At 42.4% G+C, this 15255-nt stretch overlaps 1 protein-coding gene across 1 annotated transcript; it reads left to right on the top strand.

The window, feature by feature from the left end:
- Positions 1-12793: 12793 nt before the first annotated feature.
- LOC147428650 (uncharacterized) lies at positions 12794-14339 on the top strand. The gene is made up of 2 exons (XM_086497607.1): positions 12794-13117; positions 13540-14339. Exons 1-2 carry the CDS (start codon positions 12991-12993, stop codon positions 13938-13940), a joined length of 528 nt encoding a protein of 175 aa, XP_086353733.1. The 5' UTR covers positions 12794-12990; the 3' UTR covers positions 13941-14339.
- The last annotated feature ends 916 nt before the right edge of the window (positions 14340-15255 follow it).

Here is a 15255-nt window from a genome sequence, read left to right as displayed (position 1 = left end):
GACCAAAATTAAAAATGACAATCTAGATATTGAACATAAAAAAGACTAGATTATTTTGGATTTGTATATATTTTATATCAAATGTTTTGTATGAATTACTTACTTATATTGAAACAATGTGAATAAAGTCATGTTCAAAACTTTCACAGCTTATTCTGCTCTCTCCTCTTTTAGAGATCTACATTGAAAAGTTGTTAAGAATGTTCTTCAAATGTTCTTTTAATGGCCTAAAAACTTGTGTGTAGCGGAAATTAGCATGAACATAGTGGGCATTTCATTAGAATAGATTCCTAATGAGAATTACAAGAGTGCTTGGGTGGAGAGAGCAACAAAAAGCATAACACCTAGTTAGATAGCATGAACAATACTTTCAAAAGAGAGAGAAATTAAGCTATTGACAACAGTTGAGGACCGTTTGCATGGAGCCGGTCCCCCCTCCAAAAGGCTTTGTATTATGGTTTCTCCCATCAAGAGAGACATTGTACAATACAATTCTTTGTGTTCCTTCAAGACTAGCTAGTGCAATGAAGATGAAAGCTTCATGCACTAAGCAAAACACTTAGCAAACACAACATCAATTATCCCCGGTCTTAGACCCAAGACCTCACACACCTTCAAAGATGGTAAGAGCTAGCAGGGTATGAGAGTAGATTGACAGGAAGAAGGAGTATCTTACGAGAAAGATGTACGTCTCCTCACATAATCACTCATATTAGCATAGCTTAGCTTAGTAATTAGCATGGTAGAGGAGATCATGCATTGAAGCTTGGATCTTGGTTGGATTTGCATCCACATGCCAAGAGTGTGTCGATGTAGGCTTCTATCTCACAAGCTTGGAGTAGCTGATGAGCTCTCCATTAAAGCTTGGGAAGAGATAGTCTTCTTTACTTCACACATGAGATTGTGTGAGTGTGTGTGTGATAATGCCTTGCAAAAATAAGCCCCCTCTCTCTTGGGCGAGCCCTCTTGCTAATTGCTCTTGCTATCCTCCCATTGGACCTCCCTAGGGCTAGCCAATGACTATTAAGCAGCATAAGTGATAGCCTTCTGACATGTGTCCCCCTTTCCCCTTTTGTGAGAGCTTTAGGTAATTTAATAATTCAACTAAACTCTCATTGGACCCCTTTGCCTCCTGGCCAATAGGAATCAGGCAAGCCATTGGGCTGCTGAATGCTCATTGGACCCCTTGGGAGACTGTCCAATAGTCTTCTAGAGGACTTAATTATCATTGGTTCTTTTATTAAGCGTTTTTTAAATTAATTAAACTAGATTTACTCTAGCCTAATTCTCATTGGTCCACCTCCAAGGCCATCCAATAGGAATTGGGTACACCTTGTGGGCATCTGGCCTAGGGAGCTGACATGTGTCCCTCATTCCCTTTGTGTAAAGGGAGCTTGTGTGTGTGTGTGTGTGGCTTTCTCTCTCATCCCCTACATGCTAGGCTCGCCCCCTCCTATGTAGGGATGTGCAAAGACTTTTTTGGACACACACAAAGCATCCAATTCCCCTATGGTTGACCTTTGGACACAACCTTTGAATTTTGGAACCTTAGCATTTTGGAAGTCTTAATGGGCTGAACCTTAGGGTCTTTTTAGCCCATTGTTGCACATGGCTCTTTTGCAGATGGCCCCCCCTTTGGATCCCTATTTTCCCTCCTTTGGATCCCTACTGTGGCTGGTCTGCTAGCTTAACCAATATTCTACCTTTTTCTCCCCTGGCACTTCCCCATATTAAATGATCAGTTTAACATGAGAAAATCATTTAGGAGAATTAGATATTGATTATTATGACATGAATCCATCCAAACGTCCACTTGCTTCAATTGATTTTCATGCATGCGTTCGAGATCTTGATCAAGTGGTGTCCAAGCACCTCTCACCCTATGAGCTCGGTGATAATAAAATGATAAAATAAAATTTTGGGATTTAATCATGTATTTAACATTCACAGATTGCAAATCTACTTTGCATTGTATTCCTTTCTTGATTTTGTAATCCCATCCCTTATCCAAAAACTCCAAAATAGTGTCAAAGTCGGTATTGTTGCAAACCAACATGGTATTCTTCAATCTAATGGTCTCACTGGTTGCAAAGAAATCAATAAAGACATGAATTGGCATGCATATTTTGATTTTCACTATTCTACCGGCTTCAGTCCTTTTTGAACTTCATGAAAAAGTTTCAGAAAAAAAGCTTCACTAATCCCACTTGTTGGAAGAGGCCAGTCAATGCTAGTGAATGCTGGTAAAGAGATATATTCTAGTGTTCTAGAAGAGAGGTCATTTCCCACATGAAAAAAATGATTGTGAAAAAAGACTCCCAATTCAACAAGCTGTCTGTTTGTTCTTCCTAGATATTGCTGCTCACCTATAATGAATGGTAAGCATTAAAAACACCAATAATGCACTCCATTGATTGCCATTCTTTAAAGGAGGAAGGATAAACATATGCAAAAGGCGAAAGAAAACCAAAATGAAGACTTGTCCTACCTAATACTTGCATAAGAAAAATCAAAAGAACTGACAGTTTGGTCTGTTTATGGGAAGATAGACAGGCCATTCACTTAGAGTAAGTTCTCTATGCATATATACATGCTGAACAAGAACTTCTTTAACACTTCTTCTATTCTCATTGACTCTAAAGTCTTTCATCCTTCCTTTCCATGAAGCCAAAAACTCATTTGAGCTTGTTCTTCTTCTCTTTCTTGATTGAAGTAATATCCGAAGTAATATCCAAGAGCCTTTTGTTACCGCAAATGGTATCCATTGATTTCTTTCATCAAGAGTATTTGAAACAATGACAATTCAATAGTTGCTAGTGGCTTTCTTGATCTTTCCATGGAAGTCATGAAGATTATAGATGATAGAGAAGTTGTTTGCAGTGTTTAACGGAGAGAGAAGACTACGACAAGGTGGAAACGTAAAGAGATCAAGTTTTCTCTTATTTTTCTTGTATCTCCTTATTATGAGTGCTACTTTAAATGAGCAGAATCTAAGAAAGCTTCTCTTTTACTTGAAACTCTACAAAATCATAATCATTAGATTACTTTTGCGAGATACTTTAAAAGAATATATTTTTTCTCTATCAATTGATATTTTTTTTAAATTAGGTTCATATATTATGCATAGTTTTTGAAAAATATCTCCGTTACGGTGCCTTCCATGCCATTGGTTGCGTTGGATATTTTCTCAATTCTTATAAGGCCCTCAAGTGACCCCAATATTTCTCCAATGGCAAGCTAGGTTTGACTGGTCATTACACTTGCTATCAGAGATGGATGCCAAGGATTGTTTGATTGTATGTATGACATCCATAGTTTGGAGCCCGATGTGGCATCTTTCTGTATGGTTGGAGTTGGAATGCTAGGCACCTAGTGAAGGCATTAAACATTATTAAGGGATGCCTTTTTCATACATTGCATAGTTGTGAAGTGGGAAAACAAAGCATTACATGTGAGATCTATTTCTGGGATTGCATGAAAGTAAGGTGAGATTTGTAGGGAGCGAAGCGTTAGGGTGGATTAGGGAGAGTAGAATTCATGGGGTGTGAGTGTGTCTGTAGTCACACACACACACACACACACACACACACACACAGAGAGAGAGAGAGAGAGAGAGAGAGAGAGAGAGAGAGAGAGAGACTCTCGATGTAGACTCTAAAAGGACTCTTGGTTATACACTAGAAAAGAGAGATTACAAGCCTCTTATATGAGCACTCATAGCTAGAGGGTAACATCATGGAATGAAACCTTATCATATGCATCATTGTCCTAGGTGGAAAGTAACCACATGCTATCACATGGTACCCTCTTGCCCTGCCCCACCTCCATTTCCTGCTCTATCGAGCAATGGCACTCCTTACCATCACCAGCAAAAATGAACTATCTTTCATCCTGCTCATCATCTAATCACCATCACTTGCAAGACGATCTACTCTAGCGCAACACCTTGTCATCATCATCTCCACGGTTGTTGCATCTACCGCTATAGATAAACGAGAGAGAGAGAGAGAGAGAGAGAGAGAGAGAGAGAGAGAGAGAGAGAGAGAGAGAGAGAGAGAGAGAGAGAGCTTGAGCTTCCATCGAATGGTACTATTGGGTCATGCACACAAGACTAGAGAGAGAGGCTGTATGGTTTGCACCACAAAAATCAGACAACACGACATGCCTATTAAAAAAATTATATTCCTCTGCCTTGCTCTCGCATTTTTCTCTTGCCCAAGCACTGTGAGACTTCAACGTGTCTTCTTATACATTCGAGGCCACTACTGCAACATCCTACTGAACCTGTTGCCCTGTTTCATTTATTCTAGGGAAAATAATACCCCTCTGATTTATGGAACTTGCCAAAATACCTCTCTCAATTTTCAACAATTACCAAAATACCCTTATATCTATTTTGGTTGGATTGTTCAAGATTTTCTAATGTTTATTCTTTTTGACAATTAAGATCCGTTTTTGAGTGCTTAGCATGTAATTTGTCACAAATTACCTTGCAAAAAAGGGCAACTATTTCTAAAAGTAATGAAGCAATTCATCTCCAAAGCCTACATAACATACATAACCGACTCAAATTCTAGTTTTAGCATCTTGTATTGATTGACGATAAGTCTTCTTATGAAAAGCTACAATTATTTTTATCTTTAGAGAAATTTAATCTTACGACTAGGTATTTTTGGAATTTTGGAAAACTGAAGGACATTTTGGGAATTTGTGACAAAATATTGTTTTGGGAATTTTTGAAATTTGAGGGGTATTTTGGGAATTTCCACGAATTAGAAGGGTATTTTGGTAATTTTCCCTTTACTCTGGCAAGTTTGACTGAATTTCCTATGTCGTCAACGAGCTTTTTCTGAGAGTCAGAAGAGGAGCTACTTGACTGCCACCTAAGCTCTCGCCTCCTGCCACAGCATCGCTGACAACTTGCTTCTTCTGTGTATCAGCAGATTTATCAACGGTCAAGCACATCCTTAGCAGGATCCTCCGTACTGGTCTCAAGTACTCCTTTCACACCCTCTCTGCAACTTTTGATTTCCGTTCCCTTGGAGATTGTCTTCTGCTTGTGAATCACTTCTAAGCCTATCCATTGGCTGCAGAACGATCTGCAGATGATCCTGTTTTACCTGACTGGCTGCGCACCCCCTTTAAGTATAAACCCGGTCCCCCTCCACCCCTTGCGCGTCTCTGTCTGCCAGCCATCAACATCGGTCGTGCCATGCCTTCCTTGCCACGCCACCTGCCTGCTCAGTGCTTGGCCACACTGGCTTTAAAATGTGGACTCTAAAAGCTCCCAAATCAAGCCGCGTCCGAATTTTTTGAGATCACTACAGTCTACAACTTATATATATCATTTTCTGAGAATCTCAGTCGCATCACTCAATCCCTTGCCTGCTTGCGAATATTGCAGTCGGACCAAAACCTGTTGCACCCTCTTGCCTAGTTGCAGGTCGGAGTGCAGGCAAGTATCTAGAACCTGCCCTCCATCTGCTCGGTATCCCCCGCAACAAAAATCTAGGAGCTTTTTGACTTGCACTAGCCTAATGAGATTCTTCCTGGTACCTGGCACAATCTTCCACTACCTAAGCCCGCCCGATGCAACTGAAATCTTGCGCAGGCCTGCTATTCTCGCTTCTTATTTGGAGCATAAAATCATCAACAGTGTTCCGGAAAAATCATTTTTTCAAACATACAAAATTCCTTTCCTTGAATTTGACAAGAGGAAATTTTAGAAAATTAGGTTGTTTTTTGTATTTTTACTCTATTTCTCTCTCTTTTGGGGCGGAATTTCTCCTTTAAAACGTCACGATATTAAGCTGAGACACATTTTTCCCAAGGACTGTTTCCCAAATTGGGTACCCCCTATTGGCTCGTACACTATTATATTCATTCTCACCATCGCTCCCCTTCCGAGGTCCTCACCCCTCAGCACTAAAGGGCACGGAGATTAAATTAAGCCCAAGCGGTGGGAACTACGACAGGGGAACTAGGACACACAGATCGGGAAGCGCATAGCCGTAGAATGACCCAGAGTAAACTAGGACACGAAAAAGTAAACTTGAACAAGCAGGGAGCCTGTCCGCGTTTACTTATCATGCATATGTTTGGCATCATGGTCAACATGTGCGCACGGGAGTCTTGGATAGCGACAAGCCTTGCATGGCCCCCAACCCCGGTTCAAATCCCGCGCGCGACACCTTACACCGATTTTTTTGAGCCCTTAAACCTCCTATAGATTTGTACGCACGGCCCTCACCGTTGATCCCACCTCTTGGCCTCATTAAATATCCGTGCCCTTTAGTGCTGAGGGTCCTCAACCTATAAAAGGTGTCTAGGGTAGGAGTAGAACTCAATCCGTTGCGTTTGTAAGGTGCAAGACATCAGTCTAACCAAGTACGCCAATACGTCCAGCTGCAACTTCGTCGACTCGTACAATTGAAAACAAAATCCTCACTCACTCTGCAACTACTGTTAGTCACCTTAGCCTCTTTCGTGGCCAGTCCTGCACCACACAACTTGTGTGTGTGTGTGTGTGTGTGTGTGTGTGTGTGTGTGAGAGAGAGAGAGAGAGAGAGAGAGAGAGAGAGAGAGAGAGAGAGAGAGCTCCTGCCTTAGGATAGAGAGAGAGATAGAGCCTAGCCTATGGAGAGAGACGCGCAGAGAGAGAGAGAGAGAGAGAGAGAGAGAGAGAGAGAGAGGTCTCCTTTTAAGGAATCTTTTGAAGGTTCCTATTAAAAGGAATTTTTAAAATGGGCTCCTCCCTACAAGTAGAAGGGCTAGAAAAATACATTTTTCCTAACCGATGAAAATAAGGGAAAACTTGAAATTCTCTAGGTTTTAAGGTCAATATTTGAAGCTTTGGCCGGTAATTACACTAAAACTTGTGTAAATTTCCTGGTTTTCTTAAAGGCAAGCTCAAACTCTAACAGGGAATTTACAATTTCAGTTAAAAAATATACAATGAACTCCGGTTTCTTTTCTAACATTGGATATAAGAGGTATGATAAAAGAGGCGTTTTGCATGAGCAAGTGTTGCAATTAATTGGCAACCCCCACTATTCTTATCTGCGCACCCTCTACCTCTTTAACCTTGGTTTCACACACTCATGAGTGGGCGTCCTCGAATCCCTTGCACTGATAAGGTTTGCCAAACTCCACCCATTTGGGCGGAGTTATGAGACTAGGCAGAGTGACCCATCGCCCATCCGTACCTAATCTTCCACAATTGCGCTTGCAGGGATCAAAACACCTCTAAGTAATCTTCTAACTTTTGACCCCCTCTTGTGAAAAATGGACTCTAAGTAAGCTTCTAACTTTGCTAACAGATAGTGCACATGAGCGAGAGAAGAAGAGAGAGGCAACATGCATGAAGAGTCAAGTAGAGGCATAGACGTGATCAAGATGCATTATGAAAGGCTTGGCAAGGCAAGCTGTAAGAGGTCTCATAGGACTCTCACTCACCATTTATATCAACACACATTAAAGAATGTAAAGAGCTGCGACACATCTACATCATGCTCACCTCCACCGCTACTAGATGATATATATATTTTCTAGTGGGTGTCAGTGCTCTACCTCCTGCCCCTAGCAACTATCACCTCCTCCGCCTCCATGCCTACTAGCTGAAGCCAAATGTCACCAATGCTTTGTCATCAAATGCCCTATGCAAATGTTACAAATGTCCTTTAGATCCTCAAATTCCTTCCACAGGCATCCCTTGATCCTTCCATCACCTTCCCTTGGTGCTCATGTCTCGCCTCCCACAGTTCCTTGCGGGTGCAAGTTAATATTTCAAGAAGTCGAAAGGTTTCTATCTCGGTTGTTATCATCCATGCAGATGTTGCGGATGTCTTTGCTTGTGTGTGCAAGTTGATATTTCAAGAAGCCGAAAGGTCGTTATCATCCATGTGCCTTAGAGGCTTCTAAGGATTCGCAAAGCCACTATTCTCCATGGCATCATCGGGTACTCGACGACCTAGGAGTGTCATTGACTCCATTTCATGTAGCAATGTACAAGACGACAGTGGATGTTGGGTGACGATGGAGTTCAAACGATTGATGTGGGTGACAATGCAGCCCAGCTCAAGAGGTGCACACAAGGTCTCAAGGAGACACATGGCTTCTCGAGCACACCATTGGAAGGGAAGGATCATGGAGTTCAAGCAAACCCATGATGGCAAGCGTCTTGCAAAGGTACAACATGTGTAAGTTGCTTCACAACTGAAGCTAGAGACAACAATGGCTCCATTGAGGTTTCCTGCAAACTGTAATTTCACCCCTCTGTCAATTTTTTAGATTGTATATTTTGTACTTGTGTTGTATATATTGCTTTGATGTCTATAAGTCTTTCATTGCTTGTTCATGTTTGCAGATGTACTCCCATCTGATTTTGTAGAGTGGGAGCCATTAGAGTCCTTCATAGGAAATTTTGAGGCCATCCACGTTGACCTTGGCAAGCTGCTCTATGCTCGTTGTCCATCCGTGGAGCTTGTCTCACAGGACTTTTTTTTTATAACCATACTCATGTAACGCCTAGGCAAACTGGGTATGGTAATCTTTCTCGAGTTCATCCACCAGCCTTGCAGAGTATGGAATGGCCTAAGCTTGATAGTTCCTTGATCACAACAACCAAAAGGGGAATCGAGGCGGATGTGTATTCAATGATGAAGTGCACCTATGGTTCCTATAAAGCTTCCCTAACTTGGTTTATGTCCCTTGATGTGTTCGTGTTTATCTTTCAACTGCAGAGTGTTCACAGGACACCAACAATGTGGACTTGCAAAGGGGAAAGTGCGATCAACAGTTTTCTTGCAGTTGGATGGCAGACTAAGGTGGTCAACCACCAGGGAGATACAATCAAGTGCTCTGTAGTTGCTGAGAATGTGGTGTGCAGATTACATATTGCGAAGCAGAGCTTGTCAATTGTCTTTCCCTACAGAAGATGGAAGCTGACGAAGGGAGAATGGGATCGAGGCACTAGACTCTGATGTTGCTCCTAGAGAATTAATTGATCTGCAAATATGCCTCCATAATAATGCAGTTCATGACATCTCGGTGAATAACGACTAGAATCTCAGTCACCTTCGCGAGTATCTCAATATACCTTGCCCAATCAATATGTTTTTGTAATCAATGAAAAGGTTGTTCGTTCTAGGAAAGAGAAGAGCTTTCTGTGTGAAAACATTGGTTTTTCGTGATGTATTAATGTAAAAGCTTGTAAGTAAAACGATTTCCCTCCCATTAATACATATGGCATTTTGAATCTCTGTCTCATTTTTTAATTTGTTCAAGATTAAGTTTGAAATATGCAAGTTTTTTAGTTTCGAGCGTGAAGACTTTCAATGTTGGTGTCTTTCAATGCTTGTCGCGTGATTTTGTTAATAATTATAAGTTAATTTGATGTTAATTTTAAGTGCTTTAAAAAAGTGATGAGTATAAAAGTCACTTTGTAGGTTTTAAACTTCATTTCTCGCATTCACAAAACACAAGCTTTCAGCTCTCTTCCCATCTTCTTCGTGAACAGACCCATGGCAACATCTTCTGATGCACTTCTCACACAATTACAGAAGATAGGAATTGCAGATTGCACACATGAACTAGTCAGTGTGTTTGAGGGGACGATCGACATGCATGCCACTGCTAACCTTCATATAGAGGGATTCCAGAGCTTTCTTGACTACATGATGGAGCACATGGAAGAATATGCAATAGTCTTTGAGGGATCTAACATGGCATGGTTGCCAGTGGATTTTATTAAACACCACTATGCGGCTGACAAAAACTTTCTCTATCGCTTGTTGCGGTTTATAAAAGGGCTTATTGAGCAGGACTACAGGATAGAGGATGAGGATGACCTCATAGACTTGGGCATGGGGTGCATAGGCACCCAATTCATCTCTTGGGACATGGTTCTGGTATTGCTTGTGCTTGAGGGCATGGAGAAGGGAAAATCAAAGGAAAAGGCCGACAAGAAACCTCCTGTAACCATTGTGGAGGAATCAAATGAATTTGTTAAAGAGGTTGATAAGCAGGCTGAAGCGTCTATGGAACTTATCCTCTTGCAAGATCCCAGCTCCACTAAGGAGGAAAATGGGATGATAGAGGAAGACGAGGTGCTGGAAGAAGCTCCTGACCTCCAAATTTTCACTTTGCATGCAGTGGTGGTGGATGGTCGTCACTTTTTGTTCCTTGATGACATTGCAAAGACACTAGGACTCACAGAAGATGAGTCGCTCTCAGTGCTTGCTATCTACGCGGGCATGAAAGATCCCAGTGGAAGGCAAGAGAAGGTCAACTTTCAAATTGACTTTGAAGACCAAGGTCTCCCACCAAGCCTGTCATTCCTCCCTAGTGAAAACAAACAAAATTTGGTACAAACCGTGGCAAATACACTTATGGAAATCAAATTATTTGCCTCATTTTATGAAAGCATCCCGGAGAGCGCTTTTCTTCCACACAAGCCGCTGACCATTATGGGTGGAGAAGATCGCTCTAGCATCGACCTTACAAGGAAAACTCTTGAGGAGATAGATGAGGAAATTGAGGTATCCACTTTTTAACTTTATCGATAGTAAATTGTTTCCTATAGCAAGTGTTGAAGTTGTTTAAAATGTTTTGTAGACCGCATACCATGTTGATAAGTTTGCAATGCGTACTGGAGGTTCACGCAACAATCCTATGGGTAGAGATAGCTCCCTGTGGCACTACCTTGGCCATCTGGGCCATCCGTTCTTTGAGTTGCACACACAGAGTTCTCCAAGCATGGTTCTACAGAGTTGCTCAAGTGCAAGGCATTAAGTGCCATCCTTGCTGAAGATTCCCTTATCCTTAATGCTCACAAGTGTATATTGGTGGATCGAGAGGCCGCATTGTATGCTTTTACTGGAAAGCACCCCGAGTCAGTCCTCTCCCACTGTGCCTTAAGCCTAGGTCAAGGGGTGACAAACCCAGAGGAGATTGTCAAAACTTTTGGTGTCAAGTCGGCCATTCGCCCTATACCAAAAGATGTAATTTACAAGAAAACCAACCAGCCATGATGTAATATCCAGAGCAATATACAATAATTTTGTCTTCTGTCTTTTGTTTGTCACTTCATGTACTTTTTTTTTCTATTGCACATATTGGCCAATAAATCTTTTTCTTCAACGCGTTCACACCTCCTCGACCATCCAATCACCCGTCTGACGTGGGATGCCCACCGGTGAATAATTTGTGAAACGGAGCCGTTTCGGGTGCGTACGGAGGCCGTGGGACGACAAAAGCCACGGCTATGACCAACGACGTGGAACGGGCCGCAAAAAAGCCCTGTGCGCCACGGCGCGCATGGGGTAGTTTTGTTTTGACCAGGTCAAAACTGCCCCATGCGCGCCGTGGGGCATAGGGCTTTTTTGCGGCCCGTTCCGCGTTGTTAAGGTCAAAACTGTCCCATGCGCACCGTGGCGCACAGGGCTTTTTTGCGGCTCGTTCCGCGTCGTTGGTCATAGCCGTGGCTTTTGGTCGTCCCATGGGCTCCGTATGTACCCGAAATGGCTCCGTTTCACAAATTATTCACCAGTGGGCGTCCCACGTCAGATGGGTGCTTGGATGGTCGAGGAGGTGAAATCTAACTACTTGATTAATTCAAATACTTCAACAATAGAAAGTACACAATTAACTATTAGAGTTACACCGAATGAGAGAACATTGAGTTGTTTATATTATATCGAAAGATTACAAATCTGATAAACATAGATTACATGGGAAAACTAATTCTTATGGAGGCACCCTTCATTCCTCAGATTGAGCGCTAGAGCAAGATCTGTATTTTTTAATGTAACTCGCTTTGCATGCCATACAAGATACACCATCTTGGAACAACTGCACCAGAATGTCCTCGACGGCATCCTGTAAAGCCAAAAGAGCTGCACGCTGGATATGTGTAACTGAATCTGAATATTCGTCCATTACTTCTCTTACCACCCGAGAAAAAGCTACCTTTGGTATTATTGGCTCCGTGCTCTTTTGATATTTGTGGATCTCATGTAGAGCAACTGTTCCAGGCTTCCATCGCCTTTTCTTTTGCGCTATTGGCAGTGGTGGATGAGCCGCTTGTTTGACCCATTGAGGAGGGTCATTTTTATACTTCTTCCTCCTCTCTTCTTAGGCTTGCTGCTCTTCAGGTGTGAGCTTATCCTTTTTCTTTTTCGCACATTGTTTTGCTTTCTGAGGAATTTTTGCTGGTCTAGAGCTCCCAACCTTTGCTTGGTTGGCGGCTTGAGCCTTGCAACCTGTGCTCGTGCTTGTAAATTAGCCAAGTGGCGGGGGTTGAGGTAACTCCGCCTCTTTTGGCAGAGCTATAGTGAGAGGGCGGGGGTAGAGAAATCCATACTCCGACATTGGTGACATAGGCAGCGGGGGTTAACCCATGCTCTGTGCGAAACACCTCTAAATAGCATCCTCTCAATGTTTATGGCTTAGTGGAAACGTAGTGGAAAGGAGAGTACGTGTGCATGCCCCCCTCAATAGGGCCTCAATCAAGGGTGACAAGGGACCGAAATGCTACGGGACGACAAAGTTGCCATATTCCTGGCTGTAGCATGCTGCCACGTGGAGCGTGTGGAACGAGCTGAGCTGCTGAGGTCTCGCTCTCTCTCTCTCTCTCTCTCTCTCTAGAATTTGCCTACATAAGTGAATCCCTTCACAGCCTACAAGCCCTAATTCTTTCTCAATCGAGCAAGCCTGCATCAGAGATATATATATCGTAAGGGGTTGATAAGGCCTGCGCCATGTGGGTACAATTTGTCGGCTGATTATACTCTACTTTGATCAGCCTTTCACATCAAATCAAACTTCATGTGAAAGCCTACTAGCCTTTATGCATCATTACATCGCTAGCAGCACTACACCTGCACCACCACTCTTGCCGCTGCTAGCTTAGCGACTTAACTTATAGGAATCAATGAAGTTCTTAAAGAGGCAGCAGGCTTTGGCAACCTGCACTTCTTCCCGGCGCCCATTATGCATTCCTGGCTTGCTATAAGCATCATGATTGCTTTTTTGCAGATTCTCCTTCTCCTTTCAAGTGCACCCAGCTCCATGGAGGTGGTATATTGCCTCAAGCCCAAATTCACTCGTTACAAAGAAGGTACTTTGGACTGTTCATTTTCTGCCTTTCTTGTTCTGTGGTCACAAGCGCCCCGCAGGCGGCCGCAATCAAACTCATGACTGTCCTCTCATGTACGCACGGCCACCATAACTAACCATCAGTGGGACAACAATATCCGTGGAGAACTAGAAACCAACCAATATATCTCCTTCTCCAACAAGCACTGCAACCCTAGACTAGCAATGCTTGTTGGTGTTTTCATTGAGCATGCTCTAAAGCCATCCTCCTCAAAGACTGTCATGTGTTTGCGTGACTGTTGATCGATGATATAATTTGGATCATTATTACTCTTCAAATGAGCATGATGGCTGTCATGTATCAGTAGTTACTTTTTAGTGAGCATTGAAGAGCATAATAAGATGCCATGGATTGCCTGATTTTGTCAGTTGAATGATTTCCAGGCACAGTTACACAAGCTCCGGGCACAACCACAGAAGTCATGATGGATGGAACAAAGTATGGCACTGGCGACGGCCGCGGGCATGACGTTGCGGCCGCTCCAAGCAACACCAGACATGTGGTTTTCAGGCCGCAGATTAATATTGGAGTCCCTCAGGCTGCTCATGAAGCTTCTCCAGCTCGAGCTGTTCTCGAATTAAACAGCACAGTCAATACTTCCTTGAATTCGTCTTCTGATCGTTCACCTTCTTCTTCTTCCCCCCAATATAGAGCCTCTAGTTCTGCTTTTGCTAAAGTAGGCTTGCAAAGGACGCAACGTTTAGGAGCTGCTGTTCGATTCGAAGCAAGAGTTTTCCATGCCGATTACAGTGGACCCCGAACGCATCCTCCACGCAACAACTGATGGCTACTAATTTGTATGAGTTCGACCCTTAATGTCGTCAATATCGCTATTGTGTACACTGTACAGTGGGATTCAAATCCAAAGCTTTTTCATTACCTATCTAGAATTTCCCCTTGCATTATTGAGAACAAGTGTGTGACCGGTCCTCAAGACGGAGACACTAAGGGACACGTGGCAGACGAAGTGAATAATCTCACAGATGAGGAAAATGTATCTGAAGAGCTGGCTTGAGATGAGAGCTCAACGAGCTAAAATGTCAACCGGTGTAGATAGCATGCCCTTAACACTACAATGGTAACCTAACAGGACATAAAAGTGTCCTTTTAGGGTTTTGGAAAAAAATTCCAAAACCATAGTAGATTCACTCATTTTGAAAAATTCTTTCATGAGCTTATAGTTCAAGAACTACTACATATGGAAAAAATGAGAAACTCCAAAGTTGATGGACTACTGCATTTTGCTCAAAACGGCAATTTCTTATGGTTGATTGCATATAAGTAAGAGTGGGGATTCTTGTAGGACAAAAGATAAAATGCCACGTTAACTTCAATGGGTTGTGATCAAAACATATGGTTTCTTTTACCTCACTAATTTTTTTTTGGGCAAAAAAATTAGGTACAAAAAAGTTGCATTTTTGCCATGCTGCGGACCTATCATCAAAGTTTCTATAGTCACGCTCAATACAGATACTATATACATGTTTTCTTAGTTCCCTTTGGGCCTTTGGATTCAAAAGGAGCCATGGAGCATGTCAAAAGGATAATGGATCTCTTACTAAGTGGAACCTTGGGGGCAATGATAAAGTGCTAAATACAGCAAACATGAAAAAACTGGGTTTAGCATTATGACCTCTAGAAACCCATAGAAACTACTCAATATCTAGCCAAGTTTGTAGTCTATGATTTAGATATGGTTACTACCTACAAAATACACACAATTGGCCTAAGAAACTAGCATTATTGAGAAAGCTATACTTGCTACTCTAAAACGTATCGTATTCTTCAGCAATCAAAAAATCAACCATCATCATACACTACAAGAGGCTATTCATATTAGCGACGCTCACACAGCGACGCTCAAAAAAAAAAAATCCCGGCGTCGCTATGAGCGTCGCAAATTTACAAAGAAATTTGCGACTTTGTAAATTTGCGACGCTCATAGCGACGTCGGCTGTGCTAAAAAATAACCGAGCGCGCCCAAAAACTCAAATCTCAGATCTGAGTTTTTCGGCGCCCTCAAGCAAGGAGCAGGTAACGCTCTCCCTCTCTCTCTCTCTCTCTTTTTCTTCTCCACACACACACACACACACACACAC

This window comes from Adiantum capillus-veneris, chromosome 23 (genome assembly GCF_014529385.1).
Source record: "Adiantum capillus-veneris isolate H3 chromosome 23, ASM1452938v2, whole genome shotgun sequence".
NCBI lineage: Eukaryota > Viridiplantae > Streptophyta > Polypodiopsida > Polypodiales > Pteridaceae > Adiantum > Adiantum capillus-veneris.
The sequence above is the reverse complement of the archived record's forward strand: the minus strand, read 5'-3'. Positions and strand labels throughout refer to the sequence as shown.

Bases quoted from the DNA above. Each gene is read 5' to 3' on its own strand.
- LOC147428650 (XM_086497607.1), top strand. From the start codon at position 12,991: ATGCATTCCTGGCTTGCTATAAGCATCATGATTGCTTTTTTGCAGATT. The intron at 13,118-13,539 runs GTACTTTGGACT...AATGATTTCCAG, and splicing joins ATTCACTCGTTACAAAGAAG to GCACAGTTACACAAGCTCCG.